This window comes from Musa acuminata, chromosome BXJ2-4 (genome assembly GCF_036884655.1).
Source record: "Musa acuminata AAA Group cultivar baxijiao chromosome BXJ2-4, Cavendish_Baxijiao_AAA, whole genome shotgun sequence".
Lineage (NCBI taxonomy): Eukaryota > Viridiplantae > Streptophyta > Magnoliopsida > Zingiberales > Musaceae > Musa > Musa acuminata.
Genome location: NC_088341.1, coordinates 9,070,282 through 9,093,733, shown reverse-complemented (window position 1 = coordinate 9,093,733; position 23,452 = coordinate 9,070,282). Strand labels below are relative to the sequence as shown.

Here is a 23,452-nt window from a genome sequence, read left to right as displayed (position 1 = left end):
CGAAGACTGACGCAACCGGTTGAACCATGCTCGTGCCGGTCCCCTGAGGGTGGTTGGGAACGCTCGACACATTAATGCATCGGGGGTGCCATAGAGGGCCATCTGAGCCCGAAATGCGGAGACATGTTCCGTGGGATCGGAGCCCTGTCGTATGTCTCTAATGCCAGTAGCCTGAAGTTGAGGGGTACATGCTTGCCCTGTATTTCCTGAGTAAAAGGGGACCCGCCCGAGCTGCCTTCGTTGGACTCGCTCCCCGATTTCTGGAACTCACGTTGGAACTCATCCAGGCGTTGGTTGACTCAGGACAGTTGGACCCTGAACGAGTCGTCCGTCGAGTCAGACGATATGGTGTCAGGCTCGGAGTAGGGCGGTGTGATTCGGCAGGGTGCGGGTATGCTCTGCTCGAGCGGACCTCTCGGGTCTGTCGTTTGCTCTCGGGCTTCTCCCGTCCCGACCTGCTCCCTGCTCGGCCTTTGCTGGGTCGGGTCAATCGGGGGAGCTGTTAGTCACACGATCTAGGGAATGAGTGGAACGAGCATCTGCATCATTCCTGCCATTGCTTATACTTGCTTGGTCAGGCTGAGGAACGCCTCGGGTGACACGGCCGAGGGTCCTATGGTAAGTCCAGGGGTCGATAATCCCGGGTCATTGAACATGCACCCGTAGCGATCTGGCGTTAAGGCTGGGATCCCCCCATCTCTGAGGGCGGGGAGGGATTGATCTCCGGGCCCGACGGAGGGGAGACCAGTCGATGGTTCTCCCTCAGGGAGAGCTCCTGCAAGATGCTCCTACGACATGGCTCTCCTTCTAGTGCCAAAATGTTGGTGAACAAATGTGCCGTGGCTGGTGAGTCAGCATGGCCTGGTCCACGGGTTGATGTTGGGAGTCTTCTGTCGGTTGAGCTGGATGCCGAGGTCGATCGGGCCCTCGCGACGGGGTGTTATTCAGCGTTCCTCGGTCTGCCGATTCGGGCGCCATTTATGTGGAACAACAAAAATATATTTCATAGTTAAATCTAGGGTTTTCACTTACGAAGTCGTCAAAACATAAAGCAATAAAAAAAAAAAAAAGCAGAAGAACAATAGTCGGATCATGATCGAAAGAATCCCGAGAGCAAAAATCGCCTAAATACAAAGTAATAAAGAACAAAATAGCAGAAGAACAGAAACCCGATCATGATAAAAAAAAATCCAAGAGCAATGATAATATTCTCTATATCATTTCAATTTTATCAAATGTCTCTTAAGAAAAAAATCACTTCCTTCCTCTACAATATAAGAATAGGTGCACGAATTGCATCGCTAACGATGAAGTGACAAAAAAGAGACATCATTCCCCTTGATGGAAATAATTATGCACACTTCCTCTCTTTTCCTTCTATCGTCAATGATGCGTATTGAGAGGAGGAGAATGCATCTGAAAGTTGCATTTGATTTAATTAGTACGAGTATCTTCTCCAAGTATAATTTGTTCAAGAATAAGAATGAGATACTCGATGATAGAAGGAAAAAAGAGGAAGTGTGCATAATTATTTCCATCAAGGGGAATGATGTCTCTTTTATGTACGATTTATATTGTAGGGTAAGAGAAGAAAACTCTCATCCCGATAAGACTCGTACTGTCTTGAAGCGGAGTAGGACTATGTTAGGAAAGCGATGATTAACCTTTGCTAGTGTCACAAGTGGATATGGTAAGATTTTATTGTCATATTGGAGATTGGACTATGTAGACTTGGAAAATATAGGCTCCACCTTTCCAAAGCACCATGACATTCTATACGCCATGTCGTCTAGAGTGGATCTATATGATCTCCGAAGACGATGATGTAGTACAAATGTACCAATACAAGGGAGTAGAGATCCTCGTTTATCGAAAGGTAAGTTTTATCATCAAGTATTCATAAGATACATACAGGTTTATACCGGAGAGGGTTTTAATTCATGAAACGATTACAAAAAGGAGGCAAAACAAAACATGTCAAGGTTTTCGCAGATCAATCAAGGATGGACGCCCATGGAGAAGCTCAAATAAGAATCAATGAAGAATAAAAGAGCAGAACAATAGGAAGAGAATTTTCATAGTTTATTTTAGAGTCCACACCTACGAATATCCTTATTTAGAGATCCACAAAGAACCAAATGGTCATAGTTCAATCTAAGATTTAACCCAAATAGGGATCAACGAAGAACAAAAAGTATACGACTTCATAGTTAAATCTAGGGTTTTCACTTGTTCACGAAGCAATAAAGAACAAAAGAACAACAACCCGATCACGATCGAAGAACGAAAGAATCTATCATCCGATCACGCTAATCTTTTTATATCATTTCAATTTTATCATGTCTGAAAAAAACAACCTTTTCTCCTCCTCTGCAATATCAGAATAGATGCAGCGATCCCGTCACCAGCGATGTGGGACTATGCTCTTACCGCGTGCCCAAATCTGAACCGTCGTTTTGCCGTGCGAACGGCATCTGTTCGAGTGATCGACTGCATCCTACTCGAACAATCCCCAAACGCATCCAAGCCGTCCTTTCTCATCCGCCCAGATCATAAAGCTTGGATGACTTGGTTGAGCAAGCTTCGATGCACAGCTTTGGGCTGGGCTTCTAACACGTATCTAGGGTGGTAGCTCCTCTGCCACTGCGCGATCCTCCACTGCTCCTCCTCTCTCGACAGATGATCACCGTAGGGAGAAGCCAGGAAAGACTGCCTTGAGGTGTACCTCGGATCCATCCTCATGGTCGCGTCGCCGTAGTTGTGGAAGCTGTAGGGATGATGCTGATGATGATGAAGATGAAGTTGGTAGCCGGCGGAAGGCCTCGGCAAGGAGCGGTACGGCGTCGGGTGCAAGGGCGGCACGTACTGCGCTCTGGCCGCCTGCATGTACGAGTGATGGGGGTGCATATATGGGGTGGACGGCAGCATGGGCACCGCTGGTACCTGCATGCCGTAGAACTCCGCCTCGTGCTCCGCTCTCTTGGCGGCGGTGGCCGTTCTGGTGGCCGCCCAGGGCTTGCCCGCTCGTGAACATCCGGTCACAGTACTGTCACTTGAACGTCCTTTTCTCATCCTCTTTGTTCTTGCTCCACCAATTTGCCCCTCGTCGTCTCTTGAACGGCGTCTCACGCTGCCCAAATACTAGGTTGGGATCAAAATGCTTAAGCGGGAGTTAACATAGTACACTCATCAGGCCCTTATAAGCTAATCATACACATTGCCCACTTCCGATATGGGACTAATGGGATGTAACATTGGGGAATGGCTTGACCGAGCAATGTGGCTCGAGCATCGGCTCGGCCGAGCAGCACTACTCGGGCCCCTGTTTGGCCGAGCAACTACTCTGATAATGATCGAGCCAAGCGACGATGGACTATACATTACTAGTCGAACAACACTACTTAGGCACTAGGGGATGGCATGGTCGAGCAATGTGGCTCGAGCATTGGCTTGGCCAAGCAGCACTACTCGGGCCCCTGTTTGGCCGAGCAACTACTCTGATAATGATCGAGCCAAGCGACGATGGACTGCACATGACTAGCTGAGCAAAACTGCTCGGGCACTGGCTTGGTCGAGCAGCACTACTCGGACCCCTGTTTGGCCGAGCAACTACTATGATAATGATCGAGCCAAGCGACGATGGACTGCACATGACTGGCCGAGCAAAACTACTCAGGCACTGGCTTGGCCGAGCAACACTACTCGAGCCCCTGTTTGACCAAGCAGCTACTCTGATAATGATCGAGCCAAGCGACGAAGGACTACACATGACTGGACGAGCAACACTTGTCGGGCATTGGCTTGGATGAGCGAGGGGAAGGTACTGACCCCTACAAGATGCCTTCGAGCGAGGAATTTTTTATTTTCGACTTTTTGGGAGACTGAGCGAAAGTTGACTTTGACTTTGGCTTTGGCGGGAATTTTAGTTTTTGATCAAATCTTGGATCTTTTGGGTGGGATTTTTTAGTTTTTTCGCTTATATTCCCACCGCCATGCTTGGGAGTTTGGGTTTGGGAGTTGACTTGTACAACGCCGAGTAGGATGACGCATTTCCTACAGACGAGCACCGATCGACCCATACGGGTTTCGGTCGTGCGGTGCCATTCCGAACTTTCTGAAATGGATCCGTAGTGTTCAGCGCCGACTTGTACGACGCCGAACAATGTGGAGGACGTATGGTCACCTATGTGGATAATGCTAAAATGAGCCATATCTTATATTTGACAATGATTAACTAGGTTGTACGTACTTGATGAGATAAAAAAAAAGAAAAAGGATCCCAATTCCACTTTAACAATGCTTTTGCCATCATCAAACAGCCGAAGACAAAAAGGACTTTTGTTTTTGTTTTCCTTTGGAAGCATCATCACAGTTCCGGTGGCTCCATCCAGGTGCCAAATCTCATATGGCAAATTACTAAGAGTGATCCATGCTTCATCGTAATACCATGACAGCAACCATTGATCACCACATTATTAAACTGATAATATAAACAGGAAATAGGAGAATCTTACTGCACACATTTCACGGACATCTGTTATCTTCTGTGATCCATTCTTGATTAACGAAGTGCTTTTCTAATGTAGCTACTGGGCCTCTCCTGCAAGTACTGGTCTCCGAATGTGTGTTCATTAACTATAGCAACCAGGTCAAATAGTTGTTCTCATAAACTACTCCAGCTGTAGCAGAAAAAGGCCCTTGGCTTAGATTGACAAGTTGAGACATCAATCATGGGGGAAAAGGGCGCACAGTGGGGGTTAGGAACCCATTAGAGTTTGACCTTTATCACTCAGATGATAAAAAGTGAGCAATGTGATCAATGATGGATGGTAATTGTTTCCCTAGTGGAGCTGTTCTCCATGTGACTCTGTGCTGAGGAGAGGCCACCATTACCATTGCACACCTTTAAAGAACCCTAGGGGAGACAGGAGGCTTTTTGTCCTTTCCTTTCCGTGTGAGTGTGTTCTCTTAATCTTCCCCTCTCCTCTTTCTACTCCCCTTATCTTGAGATCTCCTTTGCCAAGGGATGGGCCTTTTTGTGGAGCTGCCTTACAGATCAAAGGTGTTGCTGCCTAATCTTTCTCTCTCTCTCTTGAGTGTCCTTCCTATCGAGTGACCTCACCAGGACCACTTCAAGCGGGGAAACAGATGCTGAGAAGCCTAAACTCTCAACCATCTCCTTTCACTTGGAGAAGAAAGATCAAAACCAGTATGGATTGTTGATTTGCAGAAAGCAGATGATGCAGATAAAAATGGACACTCAATTTATCAAAGTGTTTATTTAGTGAAGCCACAGATACACGTCATAAGATGGTGAGTGTGCTGTGTTAGAAGTCCATCTCACCAAAGTGTGGGCAAACATGAATTCATCATAGAATTCTTCTCTGTGAAATAAATCAGCATTGACTGCATTGTTGATCGATTGTGTTGACCCCCACAAAATATGATTTGACCATGGGTTCGAGAATTGGACATGTTTATTACGTGTTAGAAGCCCAGCCCAAAGCTGTGCATCGAAGCTTGGTCAACCAAGTCAACCAAGCTTTACGATCTGGGCGGATGAGAAAGGACGGCTTCGATGCGTTTGGGGATTGTTCGAGGAGGATGCAGTCGATCAGTTAAACAGATGCCGTTCGTTCGACAAAGCGACGGTTCAGATTTGGGCACGTGGTAAGAATATTTATTTTTAATCCCATATCGGTAATGAGGCGATTGTTACGCGTTTTCTTATACCGCAGAGTTGGGGGAGATGTTGTCTCTTCGGAGACATCCGATAAAATTGGAACGATACAGAGAAGATTAGCATGGCCCCTGCGCAAGGATGACACGCACAAATCGAGAAATGGTCCAAATTTTTTTTCGCTCTCGGCATTCTTTCCTTCTTCGATTTCGATCGGGCTGCTCTTTTGTTCTTTCTTGCTTCGTGTTCTTCTGCTCTCTCTGTCCCAAAATCTTCATCTTTTTCTCGTTCTTTTCCTTCTTATTTCCTTGATCAAGGCACAGGGAGGAAGAAAGCTGCTTCTTCGGAGTGCGGTCGTGTTCCTTGTCCTCGTTGGTCTGTCCATGGACGCTGGTCCTCTTCCTCGCTCGCTGATCCACACCAATGCGGACGCCTCCGGTGCATTTTTCTCTCTTCTCGATTCATAGAGTTTGATCCTCGGATTCTTCCCTAGTATCCGAGTTAGGGTTAGGTTTAGCGTTTGATGCTGGGTTTGCTTGCCTTATAGTAGAATCAAATCGCATGATGTGCTGCCCTTGGTCCGAAGCGCCGCTGCGAGGAAAAAGATTGTCCGACATCACCAACACGGTGAGTTCGGGGACGGCCGGAATGATGGGTGCCGATGTCGATCAAGGTAACTCGAATGTGATTTCTTGCCCGATCTCCAAAGATTGCATCGTCCAGCTCATGAAGGTACCTTTGGAGATTTTCTTTTTGGTCTCCCTTTTTCATCTTTCTTTCATTCTTCATCAGCATTTAGTGTTTGTTTCTAAAAAAGATGTTTGAAAATGCTTTTTTCTTTACATGATCAATATGAATTCCAGGAAAATACTGCCTTGTTGAAGCTTCTTGCAGAAAAGAAGTATGTAAATTGTAAAAAAATTACTTCTTGACTGAAAAATAGTCCGTCGAAATTCTTGGACCAGCTATCGATTGATATGGTTTGATCTGTTGTTCGTTTTGGCAGCAAAATCATAGAACTGAGTAGCACCGAGTTGCAAAAACTCCAATTTGAATTGCGGAAAACCAGTCAACAAAACTGGCAATTGGCCCGGGCTAACTCACACATGCTAGCGGTCGATTCCTTGTTCATTTTCTTTATTGTTTCAGTTCGCAAAAAAGATTTATTCTTTATCTGTTTCGTCTTTTGATTCGCAGGAGCTCAACTTGGGGAAAGAAAGAGTATGTTTTCTTTACATACTTTTTTCTTTACATAATCAATATGAATTCCAGGAAAATACTGCCTTGTTGAAGCTTCATGCAGAAAAGAAGTATGTAAATTGTAAAAAAATTACTTCTTGACTGAAAAATAGTCCGTCGAAATTCTTGGACCAGCTATCGATTGATATGGTTTCATCTGTTGTTCGTTTTGGCAGCAAAATCATAGAACTGAGTAGCACCGAGTTGCAAAAACTCCAATTTGAATTGCGGAAAACCAGTCAACAAAACTGGCAATTGGCCCGGGCTAACTCACACATGCTAGCGGTCGATTCCTTGTTCATTTTCTTTATTGTTTCAGTTCGCAAAAAAGATTTATTCTTTATCTGTTTCGTCTTTTGATTCGCAGGAGCTCAACTTGGGGAAAGAAAGAGTATGTTTTCTTGTCTTATGGTTTGACTCATTGTGATTTTCGTTTGCTATAATAGGCGATTTAATTTGATTTACTTTGTGTCAATCGATTGAAGTTGCATGTCAAGTTATTTTGATTGATAATATTTATTTGTTTATTTCATGTTGCAGCTAAAGGTATTAACAACATGAGCTTGGTTGTGCCTTATCAATCCTTAAACTAAAGACTTCAGAATTAGAGGTAAGGGGGATTATTATAGTTTCATAGTTTGTTTGCTCCTCTCTTAATCTCTATAGTGATATATAATTTTTCTTTACTCTAACTTAGGAGAAAGAAAAATTGATCAAAGTTCTCCTTAACAAAATTGGCTCAGAGGTATCCAATGGCTTGTTTTGTTTACATTCTGGCTGCCCTTTTTTTGCTCATACTGTTATTTTTCTTTCTACAAATGGCAAAAGATAGGAAGCACCAAGTGTGAGGAGGTTGAAGCAAATGCAACTCAACTTGCTAATGACAAGAAAATCTGCAATCCCAATAAGAAGTGCAAGTTAAAACAACAGCGTAATTCAACTCACCACTATGTGTGAAATAATTGGTTCTGCATCTGATTTCAAATCTCTATGTATTTGTTCTTCATTCTTATATCAGTTGTATGGTTCTGCAGCTTTAGATCGTACCACTTTGGTTCATCAAGTGGCATCAGAGGGAAAGGTTGATGGTAGAAGGTAATTCATGTTTTCGATAAGCCTTGAATAATTTGTTAATCTTTAATGACAATGTAAATTCTGATACATTCTAATTAATGACAATGTAATTCCAGGAAAATATTGCCTTGTTGAAGCTTCTTGCAGAAAAAAAGTATGTAAATTGTAAAAAAATTACTTCTTGACTGAAAGATAGTGCGTCGAAATTCTTGGACCAGCTATCGATTGATATGGTTTGATCTGTTGTTTGTTTTGGCAGCAAAATCATAGAACTGAGTAGCACTGAGTTGCAAGATTGCAAGAAGATCCTACAGCGATCGGAGGAAATCTTTAGACACTATGGATTTGTAAATCCGGACACCTATTCTTTCCTTAAACCATACGTTCATCATCCCCTTTCTACTCCCACCGATAGTTGTCTTAGTAACTCCATGCTTATGTTTCATATGACATAACAGCAAAGTAACTTGCCAATTCTGCAATCCACGCAATTAATATTACTTGTTGGTGCTTCTTGCGATCATGTCTTTAACTCCTTGCAGCGTTCTTGCAATCGCCAGGACTCAATTCAAGTTCATTCACGTACAAACTTTGCCACTAGTCCATCCCACTGATGTCTTCAGGAATTATGCTTACATCTGCAATGAAAATGTTGGTCAGGAGACCTATGTATATATACACAAGTTGCTCATGTTAAAGGGCATTTGGCCAAAATATATGTATCTGGAAAGTATGTTGGTGCAAATTGGGATGGCAAGTAGTGATTGCAAAAACTATGTCTCCGTTTCCTATAAAACGTGGGGCGGAAAACTATGGACATGTCGAGGTTTTACGTACCAGTATGGGAACTAATGCAGATAAAAGAAGAAAACCCACACATGGATTTGCATGCGAGCATCGTCAATGATGCGTCTCCAGATGTGGGAGGAGGAGAATGCATCTGAAAGATGCATTTGATCTAATTAGTGCGAGTATCTTCTCCAAGTACAATTTGTTCGAGAATCAGGAGATACTCGATGATAAAAGAAAAAGAGAGGAAGTGTGCATAATTATTTCCATCAAAAGGGAATGATGTCTCTTTTATGTACGATTTATGTGCGGAGAATTGTGATATACGATTTATGTTGTAGGATAAGAGTCTGGAAACTCTTATCCCGATAAGACTCGTGTTGTCTTGAAGCGGAGTAGGACTATGCTACGAAAGCGATGATTAACCTCCATCACAAGCGGATATAGTAAGATTTTATCATTATATTGGAGATTGGACCATGTGGACTTGGAAAATATATGCTCGACCTTATCAAAATACAAATACCATGATATTTTATGCGCCATGTCGTCTAGAGTGGACCTATATGATATCCGAAGACGATGATGTAGCACAAATGTACCAATACGAGGGAGTAGAGATCCTCGTTTATCGAGAGGCAAGTTTTATCATGAAACGATCACGAAACGTACAAGTTTACATAGGAGAGGATTTTAATTCATGAAACGATCACGAAAAGTAGGCAAAACAAAACATGTCAGGGTTTTCGTAGATCAACTAAGGATGCACGCCCATTGAGAAGCTCAAATAAGAATTAACGAAGAACAAAAAAGCATAATATTGTAGGTAGAAAGAGGGTTTTCATAGTTCAATTTAGGATTCATACCTACGAAAATTATTATTTAGAGATCCACGAAGAATCAAAGGATCGTAGTTCAATCTAAGGTTTACCCCGAATAGGGATAAACAAAGAACAAAAAGATTCGGGGTGAAGAACAAAAAATATATGACTTCATAGTTTCCACTTGTAAAGACATGTTAATCTTATTATTTGCTCCAATTTTGTCGAACATCCCGCAAGGAGTACCGGGTCCGCCTCCTCTGCAGTATAAGAATAGGTGCAGCATTCCCGCCGCTAACAATGTGGGACTAAAAGAACCTACTCTTACCACGTGCCCAAATCTGAACCGTTGCTTTATCGTACGAACGGCATCTGTTTTAAGTGATCGACTGCATCCTACTCGAACAATCCCCAAACGCATCGAAGCCGTCCTTTCTCATCCGCCCAGATCGTAAAGCTTGGTTGACTTGGTCGAGCAGGCTTCGACGCACAGCTTTGGGCTGGGCTTCTAACACGTTATAAACATGTCCAAATCTAGAACCCATGGTCAAATCATATCTTGTGGGGGTCAACACAGTCGATCAACAATGCAGTCAATGTTGATTTATTTCTCAGAGAGAAGAAATCTATGTCGAATTCATGTTTGCCGACACTTTGGTGAGATCGACTTCTAACACAGCGCATTCACGATCTTATGACTTGTATCTGTGGCTTCACTAAATAAACACTTTGATAAATTGAGTGTCCATTTTTATCTGCATCATCTGCTTTCTGCAAATCAACAATCCATACTGGTTTTGATCTTTCTTCTCCAAGTGAAAGGAGATGATTGATAGTTTAGGCTTCTCAGCATCTGTTTCCCCACTTGAAGTGGTCCTGGTGAGGTCACTCAATAGGAAGGACATTGTCAAAGATCACATAATGGATTCTTGCTGACATGAAAGATGCATTGCCTAGCTCAGAAACTATCTATCAGCTTGATAGCCAAGAAGAAGTATGTGTAGATCGGACAGTGTGTCTTCCAGATCAGACGGCTTCCTGCTTGATGAAAGCTTGTGAGCCCCCTTCGCATGCTAAAAATGGCCTCATATCCACTATATGTAAACTCCTTTTCACCCTCGGAAAACTGGGTTGCTTTTATTTGGTAGCTCCCAAGTCCCTTTCCAAGCAACAGGAAGCATCAAGCTTTTCCAGTTTTCCTCCACACATGTGCTTGCAGAGCCCAATCCAAGTGCCTCGAATTGTATAGACCTTGAATGATGCATTTTTCAGAGCAATATTCTCATTCAAGAGAGAGAGAGAGAGAGAGAGAGAGTAGACAGGAACACTTTTGATCTGTAAGGCAGCTCCACAAAAAGGGCCATCCCTTGGCAAAGGAGATCTCAAGATAAGGGGAGCAGAAAGAGGAGAGGGGAAGATTAAGAGAACACACTCACATGGAAAGGACAAAAAGCCTCCTGTCTCCCCTAGGGTTCTTTAAAGGTGTGCAATGGTGGCCTCTCCTCCAGCACAGAGTCACATGGAGAACAACTCCACTAGGTAAACAATTACCATCCATCATTGATCACATTGCTCACTTTTTATCATCTGAGTGATAAAGGTCAAACTCTAATGGGTTCCTAACCCCCACTGTGCGCCCTTTTCCCCCATGATTCTTGTCTCACCTTATCAATCTAAGCCAAGGGCCTTTTTCTGCTAGAGCTGGAGTAGATTATGAGAACAACTATTTGACCTGGTTGCTATAGTTAAACACACATTAGGAGAGCAGTACTTGCAGGAGAGGCCCAGTAGCTACATTAGAAAAGCACTTTTTTAATCAAGAATGGATCACAGAAGATAACAGATGTCCATGAAATGTGTGCAGTAAGATTCTCCTATTTCCTGTTTATATTATCAGTTTAATAATGTGGTGATCAATGGTTACTGTCATGGTATTATGATGAAGCATGGATCACTCTTTGTAATTTGCCATATAAGATTTAGCACCTGGATGGAGCCACTGGAACTGTGATGATGCTTCCAAAGGAAAACAAAAACAAAAATCCTTTTGTCTTCAGCTGTTTGATGATGGCAAAAGCATTGTTAAAGTGGAATTGGGATCCATTTTTTTTTATCTCATCAAGTACAATTTAGTTAATCCATGTCAGATATGGACCTGAATCATAAAATGGAGTAATCTGATTTCCTCTAAATAATATCCTTACCTTAAACCTGTTTACAGTCTTCAAAAGATGGGCTCCAATGACTCTTTTGCTTATACTGCTCAAATCATTATGATTAGCAACTTTACTTGACATGAAGAAGACAAAGCTTCATATGTGCAGCAACTGAACTTAGAGATGGCAGTGGCAAACTTCAGATCATTCAAGTTGTCCTCCAAGTTCTAGCATTAAAGATTCTAGTAGTCTTATTAACATTTGTTAATGGCTGATAATTTCCTGCAATACAAACATATCAGAACAAGAAAAGAGAACTTTCCATCCAAGCCAGGGCCTTATCCAGCAAAGCACTCAACAGAGCTTTCCACATTGATGAGTCACAGTGGATTGGATGCATGTCCTTGTCTTGTTAGTGTTCATCAGAGGCAACATGGAGAGAGGATTCTTCTAGTGTTCTTCTCATCATGATCATAGGATATCTGGTCCAGACCAGGCTTAGTTGATGGAGGGAGGTTGCAGAAGTATATGGGAGTTTGGCATAGGCAGCTACAGATGTCTCAGATCAGATTACACTTCAGAGTGGGAGAATTGGAAAGAGGAGATGAAATCTGAGTAAAACATAGCATCCTCCAAAGAATATAAAAAATGAAGTGGTCTTCTATCTCAGTCTGTATCAGAATTAGATCTTTTTCTTCTTCTCTACTCTTCCATTATTCTCTTGTTCTTTACACATCAAGAAAAATACAGCCTCAACCCTATTATTCTTTAGCTCCCTTGATGTGTGTCATACTAAAATACAAGATGTGTAGCAGCCTCAAGGTCCTTTGAATTCATATACTTGACTTCATAAGAAGTCATAGGTGAGTGAGATTGAACTGGTACTAGTTTAAACAGGTGCATGAGATTACCATTGCTAGATAAGATATAGAAAGTGAGGGGAATATAAGAAGTCATGCTTCATAGAAGATCCTTACAAGTCCCAACTGAGAGCTACTCTAAACAATGACTGTCCCTCATCAGAAATATTCAATCTTCTTTCTGGAGGACCACTGACATGGATAGTTCATAGATGGACAGATCTACAGTGGATTTGATTGTTCAACTTTTTTATTTTTTATTGTAAATATGAGCTATATTATCACATAAACAATGAGCTGATTAAGAAGTTTATTAGGTTTTCATAACTTCAGATTGTTCCAGAATTTCATGAAGCTTGACTTGTGAGATATTATTTCTGAGCCATTAACTTAAAGTCATTGGCATCTTCCAAGCCAAAAGGAATGGACATTACATGTGAATTCCTATGCCTGTGATTGAAACCCATGAGAATAAAGTTTGATCACCAAAGCTAATTTTGATTGGAACCTGTGGACTAAAGATTGATTGATGTGTCTGAATGATGGCCATGCCCTTTTGTTGCTTCATTCAATTCTAACATGCTTTGATCATCTGTACTAAATTAGCATTACACTGTAAAGCATGATTAGAGACATCATTATGCACCTTAATTTGGTATATTTTGGCACTTCTCTTTGCAGGTTTCATCAGCTAATGTTGTACTAGCATTGAACCTTCTTACTCCACCCTATCATGATGGCAAGCAATGGAAAGAAGGTTAAACAAAATGGTAAAAGGGAGAAATCTGTGCACCCAAATACATGAGAAAGACAATGCCTCCAGATTTTAGTGTTCCTCACATGGGTTGGACATTTTTCAAAAGCTTTGAGTGAACTTTGAGTGCTGTCTCTCTGATGATGCTGATTAATCAAATCATGTAAGGCTACCTCACAACCAAAGAATGGAGGGTTGGTGGATGTCCTGCCCTCTCTGCTCCAATACTTAGCCACCTCTACAAAGGAAGAAATAGAGAGAGAGAGAGAGAGAGAGAGAGAAGGGAAATGGTTTCTATAAGCTCAGTTTTTCTTCTCTCTTTTTGACTTGTTCTGGGAGCTGATTTCCAGATTACAAATTTGATGGGAGTACTGCCAAAAAAATGATAATTATGTTGTAATGAAAGCTTAGGATGACTTTATAACATAACCAGAAGATGGGATCTGCTGATACTTTGCTTTACAACTAGAAAAGTTTCACTAGTGTGGTCTTCTTTAAGCTGTGGATTATGATTAGTACTTTGTCTCACACAAGCATGACCTTACATTCACTTGTTCTTCAAAAACCACTTTTCCATTAAAAAATGATCAACTTTTTGCATTTAAGAAAAAAGATCAGGCATTCAAAAAATACAGGACAGGAATCACTTTCAATATGAAATGCCACTGTATAATTATTTATGTTGAAAAAGAAGCTGAAAAATGGATGCATAGTTAAAGAGAAATCAATCTTGTCCCCTGTTCTTTGTTTGATGTGTATCCTCCGTGATTGCTTCTCATCGAGTTCTACCACAACCACCACACACAATGCACCAATCCCATACAGTGCTTTCATGTACTAATGCCTCAATGATCCACCTATAAAAGTATGGGATTGGTGCATTGTGTGTGGTGGTTGTGGTAGAACTCGATGAGAAGCAATCACGGAGGATACACATCAAACAATGAACAGGGGACAAGATTGATTTCTCTGTATCATCATTTTGCCTCTTTTTTTTTTTTTAGCTAAATTAGAAAAGTAAAGAAGATGTTTGTGATGCACAATTGGGACTCATCAGACCAAATTTTTTTACCTTCTATCATCAACTCCAGGGGAAGCTACCTTCTTCTTATGTGGTTCACCTAATCAGGCCAAACATCTACATTCCCCACTGAATGCTGTCCTCCAATCAAATTTATCGAGCTTTGAATTCCTTAGTACAAGAACATGAATTATTGGTGGATTTATGCAACGAAGCTACACTCGGTGACAAAAGGCTATGGCTTCTGTCCCCAAATGCCATCCCTCACCAACAAATTTTTGCCCGTGTACACCGGTGTGGAGGTATTCAATCATCAGCCACTGTTTTAGGTCACAAGTCCTTTCACGATGAAGATTGTTCCCGTCGCGTTCACGAGATAAAATTTTCACGATACGAAACACACAAGAAAGATCGTGCATCGCCTACGACAGTGTTGTGAGAGCTCAGTAAGCCCAAAGCTTGACCCCACTTCGCCCTACTTCTTTATTGGCATGAGTGTGAGCTTTGAAAGCAGGGACTAAGGAACAGAGACAGTAAAGCTTGGAAGCATGCTTGAAGCTTCTCGGTAGTGGGGAGAGGAAGAGGATAAAGGAGCATAGTGGGGAGAGGATTAGGATGAAATAGGATGGTTAGATGATAGCTTTTGTTCTTGTACATACACTGTTAATTTACATTATCATGATAAAAATATCTGATTTCAATATATATATATATATATAAAGCTGAGACAAATAGACACTGAATGCAGTGCATGTTAAGCTGTTTCCGGTGAAGTGCAAGTCACCCAACTGGAGCTTGCAATGATTCATCTTCTTCCTGCACAAGGAAGAAAGAGGAGGGGACAGCTTGGGTGGTCCATTGCAAATAGAAATGATTTGAGAATCTCTGCTGTGCACCCCCTCGGTGACTTGCTTTGCTGTTTCCATGACTCCTATACACTTCCAGTACAGAAGACGGTGCGGTGGCTGTGCGCTCACACGGAGGCCGTAGAATTCACGCGCTGCTCCTCTTTCACCTACTGACAGCGTTTGACCGCCCCACCGGTGGAATCCCACGAAGCCAGCACTGGTTCCTCCTCACATGGCGCCGTCTCCGGTTGGCTCTCGGTGGGGCTTGTCCTCCGCGAGCTGAGCCAGCCGATGGTTCTGACAAGAAGCTGATGCAGCAGGGAAGGAAAGACTATGGAGTCTATTTTATCCTCGAGTCCCTCTCAAAGTCTGGGAAGTCACCGCATTTAAGGGAGGGGGAAGAAAGAAAAACGCAGTCTGAGCTGCCTAAATTTTGTTTGACTTCTCTTCCAGTGGAGTTCTTGGTCAATGGTGAGATCTGATAGCCACCATCTGTCCTCACGGTTTTCTACAGAGTAGGCTTGGAGTTGTTGCTGTTCCCTCGGCGGTCAATTACAAATCCCCAGGAGAATACCCGTCTCTCTCTCTCTCTCTCTCTACATATATGTTGGCTCGTGTTCATGCACGGTCTGGTCAAAAACACTGGCTGCGACGCTTCAGGTTTCACACGTCTTGTTGTCGGGACAAGCGGCTACCAGTTTCTTTCACCGCTACGGTCACGTTAACCTCATCTGCTACAGTCACGGTAACCTCATCTTGTAATGCAAGGAAGATGTAATCCCAATTCGAGTCCACACTTCCTCAGCACAGAGAGAGAGAGAGAGAGAGAGAGAGAGAGAGAGAGAAAATAATGGTGAGAAGAAGGAATGGTGATAGGGTAACATGCAAAAGGTCGTTAAAAAAGGTAGCATTAAAGAGGCCAGCAGCCCTGACAGCAGATGAACACACAGCGGGGAGATAGATAGATAGAGAGAGAGAGAGAGAGAGAGAGAGAGAGGAGGGTAGCAATTCATTACATGTAGCTTCTGCCTGCACAATGTCACAGCAGCAGGCTTTTGAGCATGGGGAGGAGGAGGTGATAAAGGGGAGGGTGGTGGTGGAGGAATGGAGCCGACCGGAGCTGCAAGCCTTCCACCTCCACTCCCCTCCTCATCCTTCTTCTGCTGACCAAGACGTGCCCCAGGAAGAATTGTTGGTGATAGAGGTGGCGGAAAGAGGCAGCGGTGGTGTTGCAGGGCCTGTCGCTGCTGCTTCTGGTGGTGCTATGAGCCCAGCTACTACTGTTAGTAGCTCTGCTGCGCCTGGCCTTGAGATGGAAGCCACTAATGGCAACATCAAGGTGGAAGAACCGCCGGTACCACCACCTTCGGCAGCGGTGGCAACAGCACCAGCTGCGGCAGGGAGTGGCAGCCAGGAAGACAAGAAGCCGGCGCCGCCGGCCCCCACGGTGGGCTTCGGCAAACTCTTCCGCTTCGCCGATGGGCTCGACTGCGTGCTCATGGCTGTCGGCACCGCCGGGGCCATCGTCCACGGCTGCTCCCTCCCCATCTTCCTCCGCTTCTTCGCCGATCTGGTCAACTCCTTCGGGTCCAACACCGGCGACCCCGACACCATGGTCCGCGAAGTCGTCAAGGTGCTCCCTCCCTCCCTCCCTCCCTCCCCTCCCCGTCCGTCTCTTCTTCCACTTCCCTGTCTGCATCAGATTTGCGTTCACAGAGATGATCTCAGTTGGTGATCTTGCAGTACGCCTTCTACTTTCTTGTGGTCGGGGCGGCGATCTGGGCGTCCTCCTGGGCCGGTGAGTGTTCGAACGCGTTGTTCTTGGATCGAGAAATAGAGGATGGCGTAGAGATTGTTGATGAGCGTAGAATTGTGGAATGCAAACAGAGATATCTTGTTGGATGTGGACGGGGGAGCGGCAATCGACCAAGATGAGGATCAAGTACTTGGAGGCCGCGCTGAACCAGGACGTCCGCTACTTCGACACCGAGGTGCGCACCTCCGACGTGGTCTTCGCCATCAACGCCGACGCGGTCATGGTCCAGGACGCCATCAGCGAGAAGGTGGGCACCGCCCTCGGAGCGATGCAACCTACGGTGTCGGAAATCTTGACCTGGGTCTATGCACTGATGGTGGTGGTTTCGTTTGCAGCTGGGGAACTTCATCCACTACATGGCGACCTTCGTCTCCGGCTTCGTGGTGGGCTTCACCGCCGCGTGGCAGCTGGCTCTCGTCACGCTCGCCGTCGTCCCCCTCATCGCCGTCATCGGCGGCATCCACACCGCCACATTGACCAAGCTGTCCTCCAAGAGCCAGGACGCTCTGTCCCAGGCCAGCAACATCGCGGAGCAGGTGCCCTGATCTTGTCTGCGTCCCTCCGGATGAGCTCTGCTCCTCGGCAATCTTATGCCACCCCCAATTCCTTGGTCGATTTCAGGCGCTGGCGCAGATCAGAACGGTGCAGTCCTTCGTCGGGGAGTCCAGAGTTCTCCAGGCCTACTCCGCTTCCTTGGGAGTGGCTCAGAAGCTTGGCTACCGGAGCGGATTCGCCAAGGGCTTGGGACTGGGCGCAACCTACTTCACCGTCTTCTGCTGCTACGCGTTGCTGCTGTGGTACGGGGGACTCCTCGTGCGCCACCACCACACCAACGGCGGGCTCGCCATCTCCACCATGTTCGCCGTAATGATCGGAGGATTGTACGACAAAAATCCTGACCCCATTCATCCATCTGTTCCTCTTCGAGTCGTTTTTCACTCTGCATCGCGACGTCTGGCAGGGCTCTCGGGCAATCGGCTCCGAGCATGGCGGCATTTGCCAAGGCGAGAGTAGCGGCGGCGAAGATATACCGAACGATCGAGCACAGGCCAAGCATCGACAGGAAAAACGACACCGGGATCGTGCTGGGCGCCATTACAGGGCTTGTGGAGCTCAAGAACGTGGACTTCGCGTACCCATCCAGACCGGATGTCCCTGTGCTTCGGGACTTCTCCCTGACTGTTGCTGCAGGGAAGACCATTGCTTTGGTTGGGAGCAGCGGCTCCGGCAAGAGCACCGTGGTCTCCCTCATCGAGAGGTTCTACGATCCCACCGCAGGTACCCCAGAAATCCTGCAACAAAGCCACAGTATGCTTTGTTCTGCAATGTTCTTAAAGATTCTGTGCTTTAATTTACTTTCTGCAGCTGCTTTTTCTTACTTTTTGTGTATGCTCAATTCAAGAAGAGCAGAACAAAGAGCCAATGTGTTGGAGAAGGGATTCATTCAACCTCGAAATCAACACCTGATTCTTTACATGGCACTTTGACTGCAATATGAACTACAGACACTGATGTTCCTGTTGCTGATGCTATCTCTCAGGGCAAATTTTGCTTGATGGACATGACATAAAGTCCCTGAAGCTAAGGTGGCTGAGGCAACAGATAGGGCTTGTGAGCCAGGAGCCTGCCCTCTTTGCAACCACCATTAAAGAGAATCTGCTCCTGGGCAGGGAAGATGCCACACAAGTAGAGATGGAAGAAGCTGCCAGAGTTGCCAATGCTCATTCTTTCATAGTGAAGCTCCCAGATGGCTATGATTCCCAGGTCTGTATGGCTCTCCTTTTCTTCATTTGACTGCTGCTGTTCTCTGCTGGGGGGGGATGTCTTCGGCTTTTGCTCCTATGTGATGGCATTAACAGATGTGAGGTGTGCTCCATTGGCTGGCTTCTTAAATATGGGGACTTTCTTTTCTGGCTACTTGTAGAAGATGGCTCCTTTTCTTGTACTGGGGTAGATGCCATTGTTGAAACGAAGTAACATGACAAGATTCCTTTTTGAGGTCCTTTTCTAGATCTTGGCTGATACAGGAGCCTGATGGGTGTGAAGAGAAGCTAGGTTTCACTTTCTACCAACCAAAGCCAAGAAACTCACTTGGTTTTGTCCCTGACATTGGATGTCAAACTGCTGAGTCTCTGCTTGGGATGAGCAGATGCACATGGCTACTGTGTGTTGCAGACCTTTCAACCAGGAATGAGTAGCATTCATGGAGTAGAAGTCCTGTTTCATCCCTGACACTGTTGATGTGTTTCACTGTGTAGGTTGGGGAGAGGGGGCTGCAGCTCTCCGGTGGCCAAAAGCAGCGGATTGCCATCGCTAGAGCGATGTTGAAAAACCCTGCAATCCTGCTCCTAGATGAGGCCACAAGCGCGCTGGATTCGGAGTCCGAGAAACTCGTGCAAGAGGCCCTCGACCGATTCATGATTGGCCGCACGACGCTTGTGATCGCCCACCGCCTGTCCACCGTGCGCAAGGCCGATGTCGTCGCGGTTCTTCAGCAGGGGAGCGTCACCGAGATCGGCACGCACGACGAACTCATGGGGAAAGGCGATAATGGTCTCTTCGCGAAGCTGATTCGCATGCAGGAGCAGGCACACGAGGCGGCCCTCATCAATGCCAGGAAGAGCAGTGCGAGGTGCATTCGGTGGCTTCATCACTTGCTCCTTTGATCGGCTTCGCCGAATCTAATCGCTTGCTTGCTCTGTTCTTCGCTAGGCCGTCGAGTGCTCGGAACTCGGTCAGCTCCCCGATCATTACCCGGAACTCATCGTATGGACGATCGCCCTACTCCCGCCGTCTCTCTGACTTCAGTACATCGGAATTCAGCTTCTCGGTTGACCCGAACCACCGCATGGAGAAGCTTGCGTTCCGAGACCAGGCCAGCTCGTTCCTGCGCCTCGCCAAAATGAACTCACCGGAGTGGTCTTACGCCCTCATAGGCTCGATTGGCTCCATGGTGTGTGGTTCCATGAGCGCCTTCTTCGCCTACGTCCTCAGTGCTGTCCTCAGTGCCTACTACGCTCAGGACTACAAGTACATGCGGCGGGAGATCGGCAAATACTGCTACCTCATGATCGGCGTTTCCTCTGTTGCTCTCCTCTTCAACACCATGCAGCATCTCTTCTGGGACGTGGTCGGGGAGAACTTGACGAAACGTGTTCGGGAGAAGATGCTCACCTCCATTCTTCGGAACGAGATTGCATGGTTCGACAGGGAGGAGAATGCCAGTGCTAGGATTGCCGGCAGGCTTACATCGGACGCTCACAGTGTGAGGTCCGCGATCGGAGATCGTATATCAGTCATCGTGCAGAATGCGTCGCTCATGCTCGTCGCCTTCACTGCTGGCTTCGTCCTCCAATGGCGACTCGCCCTGGTTCTCATTGCCGTCTTCCCTGTGGTGGTTGCCGCCACGGTTCTTCAGGTACTGCTTCTCGATCATTCTAAACTCTGCAAGTTCCGATGGATGTCCGAATTCATATCGCGAACAATGTGATGCAGAAAATGTTCATGAACGGCTTCTCCGGAGACTTGGAAGTCGCCCATGCCAAGGCCACACAGATTGCCGGCGAGGCTGTGTCCAACGTCCGCACGGTTGCGGCCTTCAATTCAGAGGCGAAGATCACCGAGCTCTTCGCGGCCAATCTGCAGAGCCCACTCCGCCGCTGCTTCTGGAAGGGTCAAATAGCAGGGAGCGGCTTCGGCATCGCCCAATTCCTCCTCTATGCTTCCTATGCTCTCGGCCTGTGGTACGCCTCGTGGCTCGTCAAGCATGGCATCTCCGACTTCTCCAAGACCATCCGCGTCTTCATGGTCCTCATGGTCTCAGCCAACGGCGCCGCAGAAGCCCTAACTCTCGCGCCTGACTTCATCAAGGGTGGGCGTGCCATGCGGTCCGCGTTCGAGCTTATCGACCGCAAGACGGAGATCGAGCCCGACGATCTCGACGCCGCTCCTCTGCCAGACCGCCTCCGCGGCGAGGTCGAGTTCAAGCACGTCGATTTTGCTTACCCATCCTGCCCGGACATGCCTGTGTTCCGCGACTTCACCCTGCGTGCTCGTGCCGGAAAGATGCTCGCCCTCGTCGGCCCAAGCGGGTGCGGCAAAAGCACCGTCATTTCATTGATCCAGCGGTTCTACGAGCCGACATCGGGGCGCATCCTCATCGACGGGAAGGACATACGGAAGTACAACCTGAAGGCACTGCGGCGGGTGATCTCGGTGGTGCCGCAGGAGCCATTCTTGTTCGCTGCATCGATCTTCGACAACATCGCGTACGGGAGGGAGGCAGCAACGGAGGCGGAGGTGGTGGAGGCCGCGACAATGGCGAATGCGCACAAGTTCATCTCGTCGTTGCCCGACGGGTACCGGACGTGGGTGGGAGAGCGCGGAGTGCAGCTGTCGGGCGGGCAGCGGCAGAGAATAGCCATCGCGAGGGTCCTGGTGAAGAAGGCGCCGATCATGCTGCTGGACGAGGCGACGAGCGCGTTGGACGCGGAGGCGGAGCGGAGCGTGCAGGAGGCGCTGGAGAGGTCCGGGGTGGGACGGACGACCATCGTGGTGGCGCACCGGCTTGCGACGGTAAGGAACGCCCACGTGATTGCCGTGATCGACGACGGGAAGGTGGTGGAGCAGGGATCCCACTCGCATCTGCTCAACCACCACCCCGACGGGTGTTACGCACGGATGCTGCAGCTGCAGCGCTTCTCCAACAATGGCGTGCCACAGGGACCGTCGTCGAGCACTTGACAGAGAGAGACTCCAAGCAAAAAACATCGAAACAAAGATGGCAGCATAACTCCAATTACGTACTACTACTCTTTTTTTTTTTTGCTGTGTTTTCCTTTGTTTAATCACTGTTTCCATGAGGTAAAAAGGATTTGCCATGTAATTATGTTATTTTTAATAGTAACTAAAATTTTGTTTTAACATATTATTATTATATTGTTGGTCACTGAATTTGCTATCTAAATATTTTCCAAGTCACTGATTAAAGAAAATGAAAGATGTTATGACCTTATTAGTCCTTATTGTATTACTACGGCATTTATATAGTCGATCTCAAATAAATAGAATATAAACTTGTGATTTAACATCTAACTCTTTTTTTTAGCACCAATCATCTTGATGGTATGTATGACATGGGTAAACATATTTTGTTTAGGATATTAGTATAATGTCAATCTGAAATATGATAATTATCATAAACTTAAAACTTTGCATCAAAATATACTATTTAGGAAAAAAGTGAATAATTTTTTGATGTTATGGTACTGAGATTTCAGACTATATATCGGTATATACCATCGAGTATGATTTAAATGAAATGATAAAAATAAATTCAAAACTAATGGTATTGTGTCAAAATTGATTTAAATGTCTTGATACTGATATTTGACTCAATTAATTAAATATGAATCGATATATATTGATCCATTCAATATTTAAATCTGATTCTAAGATCGCGTTTAAGCTTTTGCATCAAATTATACTATGTTGCAAAAAGATGAACTATTTTTCGATGTTAGGGTTCTAACATACCGGATGATATATTAAATGATATATAGAATCTAATATGATCAATCAAAAATAGTGAAAAATATTTACAATAAATTATATTATATAATATATATTATTTTCCATGCTGCTTAAAAATGGTTGGTATATAAGATTGGGCAAGAGGAATAACAGGTGTGAAGTAGAGGAAGATTAAAAGAGATATGGTGGTGAAATTGAAAGCAAACATGATGAGCAATTATTCTTTCTTTATGATCAACTTTGGAGAGATAGTGATAGAGAGAAGGTGCTATATAAATATTGTAATTATTATTATGATCGAAGGCTCCAACAAGCCATGTGTTCCCCTACCAAGAAGAATAGTTTCTTTTGGCTTCTTCCAATCTACTGATCAACAGAACACAGGGTGATAAATGCTATCATTCAGTTCCTGTCATGGAGATTAGCTACCTGATTGAATTCTGCAGTAGCTTTGTTTCTGGATCAACTTGGAAGCAAAGTCATGATCATCAAAATCCAAAAACTGATATGTTTCAGATGCATTGCATTTCTTTTCTCTGTGGGGACTGCATGATTGAATATGATATATGGGAAAAAGCTAAACAAGTTGGGGGGTTGTGCTCTCTTGTAGATGGTGCAATCTCTGGTTTTTTGTCAGAAGTTCTGACTTATTAGCTGTATAATCTTAACATCTAACACTCTATTGAGAATAATCGAGAAAAGATCAATGACATCAATGCTGTATCCCTGCAGAAAAGAAAACTTGGAGAGAGAGAGAGAGAGAGAGAGAGAGAGAGAGAGAGGAAGAAGAGGTAATTGGGCAATGGTTTGGTCTTCCCTTCTCAGACTTAACCTTGTACCTTCACAAATAGCTACCATTGTT

At 45.2% G+C, this 23,452-nt stretch overlaps 2 protein-coding genes, 1 long non-coding RNA gene and 1 other non-coding gene across 8 annotated transcripts; all 4 read left to right on the top strand.

Annotated features, from left to right (window-relative positions):
• The first annotated feature begins 5,753 nt into the window (after positions 1-5,753).
• On the top strand, positions 5,754-8,516 carry LOC108952619 (SHUGOSHIN 2-like). Of its 5 annotated transcripts, none has more exons than XR_010485654.1 (11): positions 5,754-6,118; positions 6,231-6,581; positions 6,687-6,990; positions 7,096-7,204; positions 7,287-7,310; positions 7,460-7,529; positions 7,617-7,664; positions 7,748-7,850; positions 7,954-8,014; positions 8,110-8,147; positions 8,253-8,516. XR_010485654.1 is itself a non-coding variant. In XM_065102085.1 (11 exons), exons 1-6 carry the CDS (start codon positions 6,508-6,510, stop codon positions 7,478-7,480), a joined length of 450 nt encoding a protein of 149 aa, XP_064958157.1. In that variant the 5' UTR covers positions 6,493-6,507; the 3' UTR covers positions 7,481-7,529; positions 7,617-7,664; positions 7,748-7,850; positions 7,954-8,014; positions 8,110-8,147; positions 8,253-8,516. The 5 variants fall into 5 exon arrangements, 2 of the variants coding, with proteins under 2 accessions (XP_064958157.1, XP_064958158.1); XR_010485655.1 differs by having other exon boundaries at positions 6,228-6,581; XM_065102085.1 differs by lacking the exon at positions 5,754-6,118 and having other exon boundaries at positions 6,493-6,581; positions 6,687-6,795; positions 6,878-6,990.
• LOC135611468 (U6 spliceosomal RNA) lies at positions 5,755-5,857 on the top strand. Its single transcript, XR_010486598.1, has one exon. It is a non-coding gene; the product is annotated as a U6 spliceosomal RNA (small nuclear RNA).
• A 2,221-nt stretch (positions 8,517-10,737) lies between the features above and the next one.
• LOC135608993 (uncharacterized) lies at positions 10,738-13,838 on the top strand. Its single transcript, XR_010485653.1, has 2 exons — positions 10,738-11,142; positions 13,301-13,838. It is a non-coding gene; the product is annotated as an uncharacterized LOC135608993 (long non-coding RNA).
• Positions 13,839-16,163: 2,325 nt separating this feature from the next.
• Positions 16,164-21,983, top strand: LOC135609897 (ABC transporter B family member 1-like). The gene is made up of 10 exons (XM_065103683.1): positions 16,164-16,875; positions 16,986-17,040; positions 17,130-17,305; positions 17,394-17,594; positions 17,680-17,939; positions 18,020-18,336; positions 18,599-18,822; positions 19,317-19,690; positions 19,771-20,476; positions 20,554-21,983. Exons 1-10 carry the CDS (start codon positions 16,279-16,281, stop codon positions 21,799-21,801), a joined length of 4,158 nt encoding a protein of 1,385 aa, XP_064959755.1. The 5' UTR covers positions 16,164-16,278; the 3' UTR covers positions 21,802-21,983.
• The last annotated feature ends 1,469 nt before the right edge of the window (positions 21,984-23,452 follow it).

Coding starts and splice junctions, on each gene's coding strand:
- LOC135609897 (XM_065103683.1), top strand. CDS start 16,279: ATGTCACAGCAGCAGGCTTTTGAGCATGGGGAGGAGGAGGTGATAAAG. Junction 17,595..17,679: donor CCAGCAACATCGCGGAGCAG/GTGCCCTGATCT, acceptor GGTCGATTTCAG/GCGCTGGCGCAGATCAGAAC. Junction 18,337..18,598: donor GTTCTACGATCCCACCGCAG/GTACCCCAGAAA, acceptor GCTATCTCTCAG/GGCAAATTTTGCTTGATGGA.
- LOC108952619 (XM_065102086.1), top strand. CDS start 6,508: ATGCTTTTTTCTTTACATGATCAATATGAATTCCAGGAAAATACTGCC. Junction 6,582..6,686: donor AAGCTTCTTGCAGAAAAGAA/GTATGTAAATTG, acceptor TCGTTTTGGCAG/CAAAATCATAGAACTGAGTA. Junction 6,796..6,877: donor CTAACTCACACATGCTAGCG/GTCGATTCCTTG, acceptor TTTGATTCGCAG/GAGCTCAACTTGGGGAAAGA.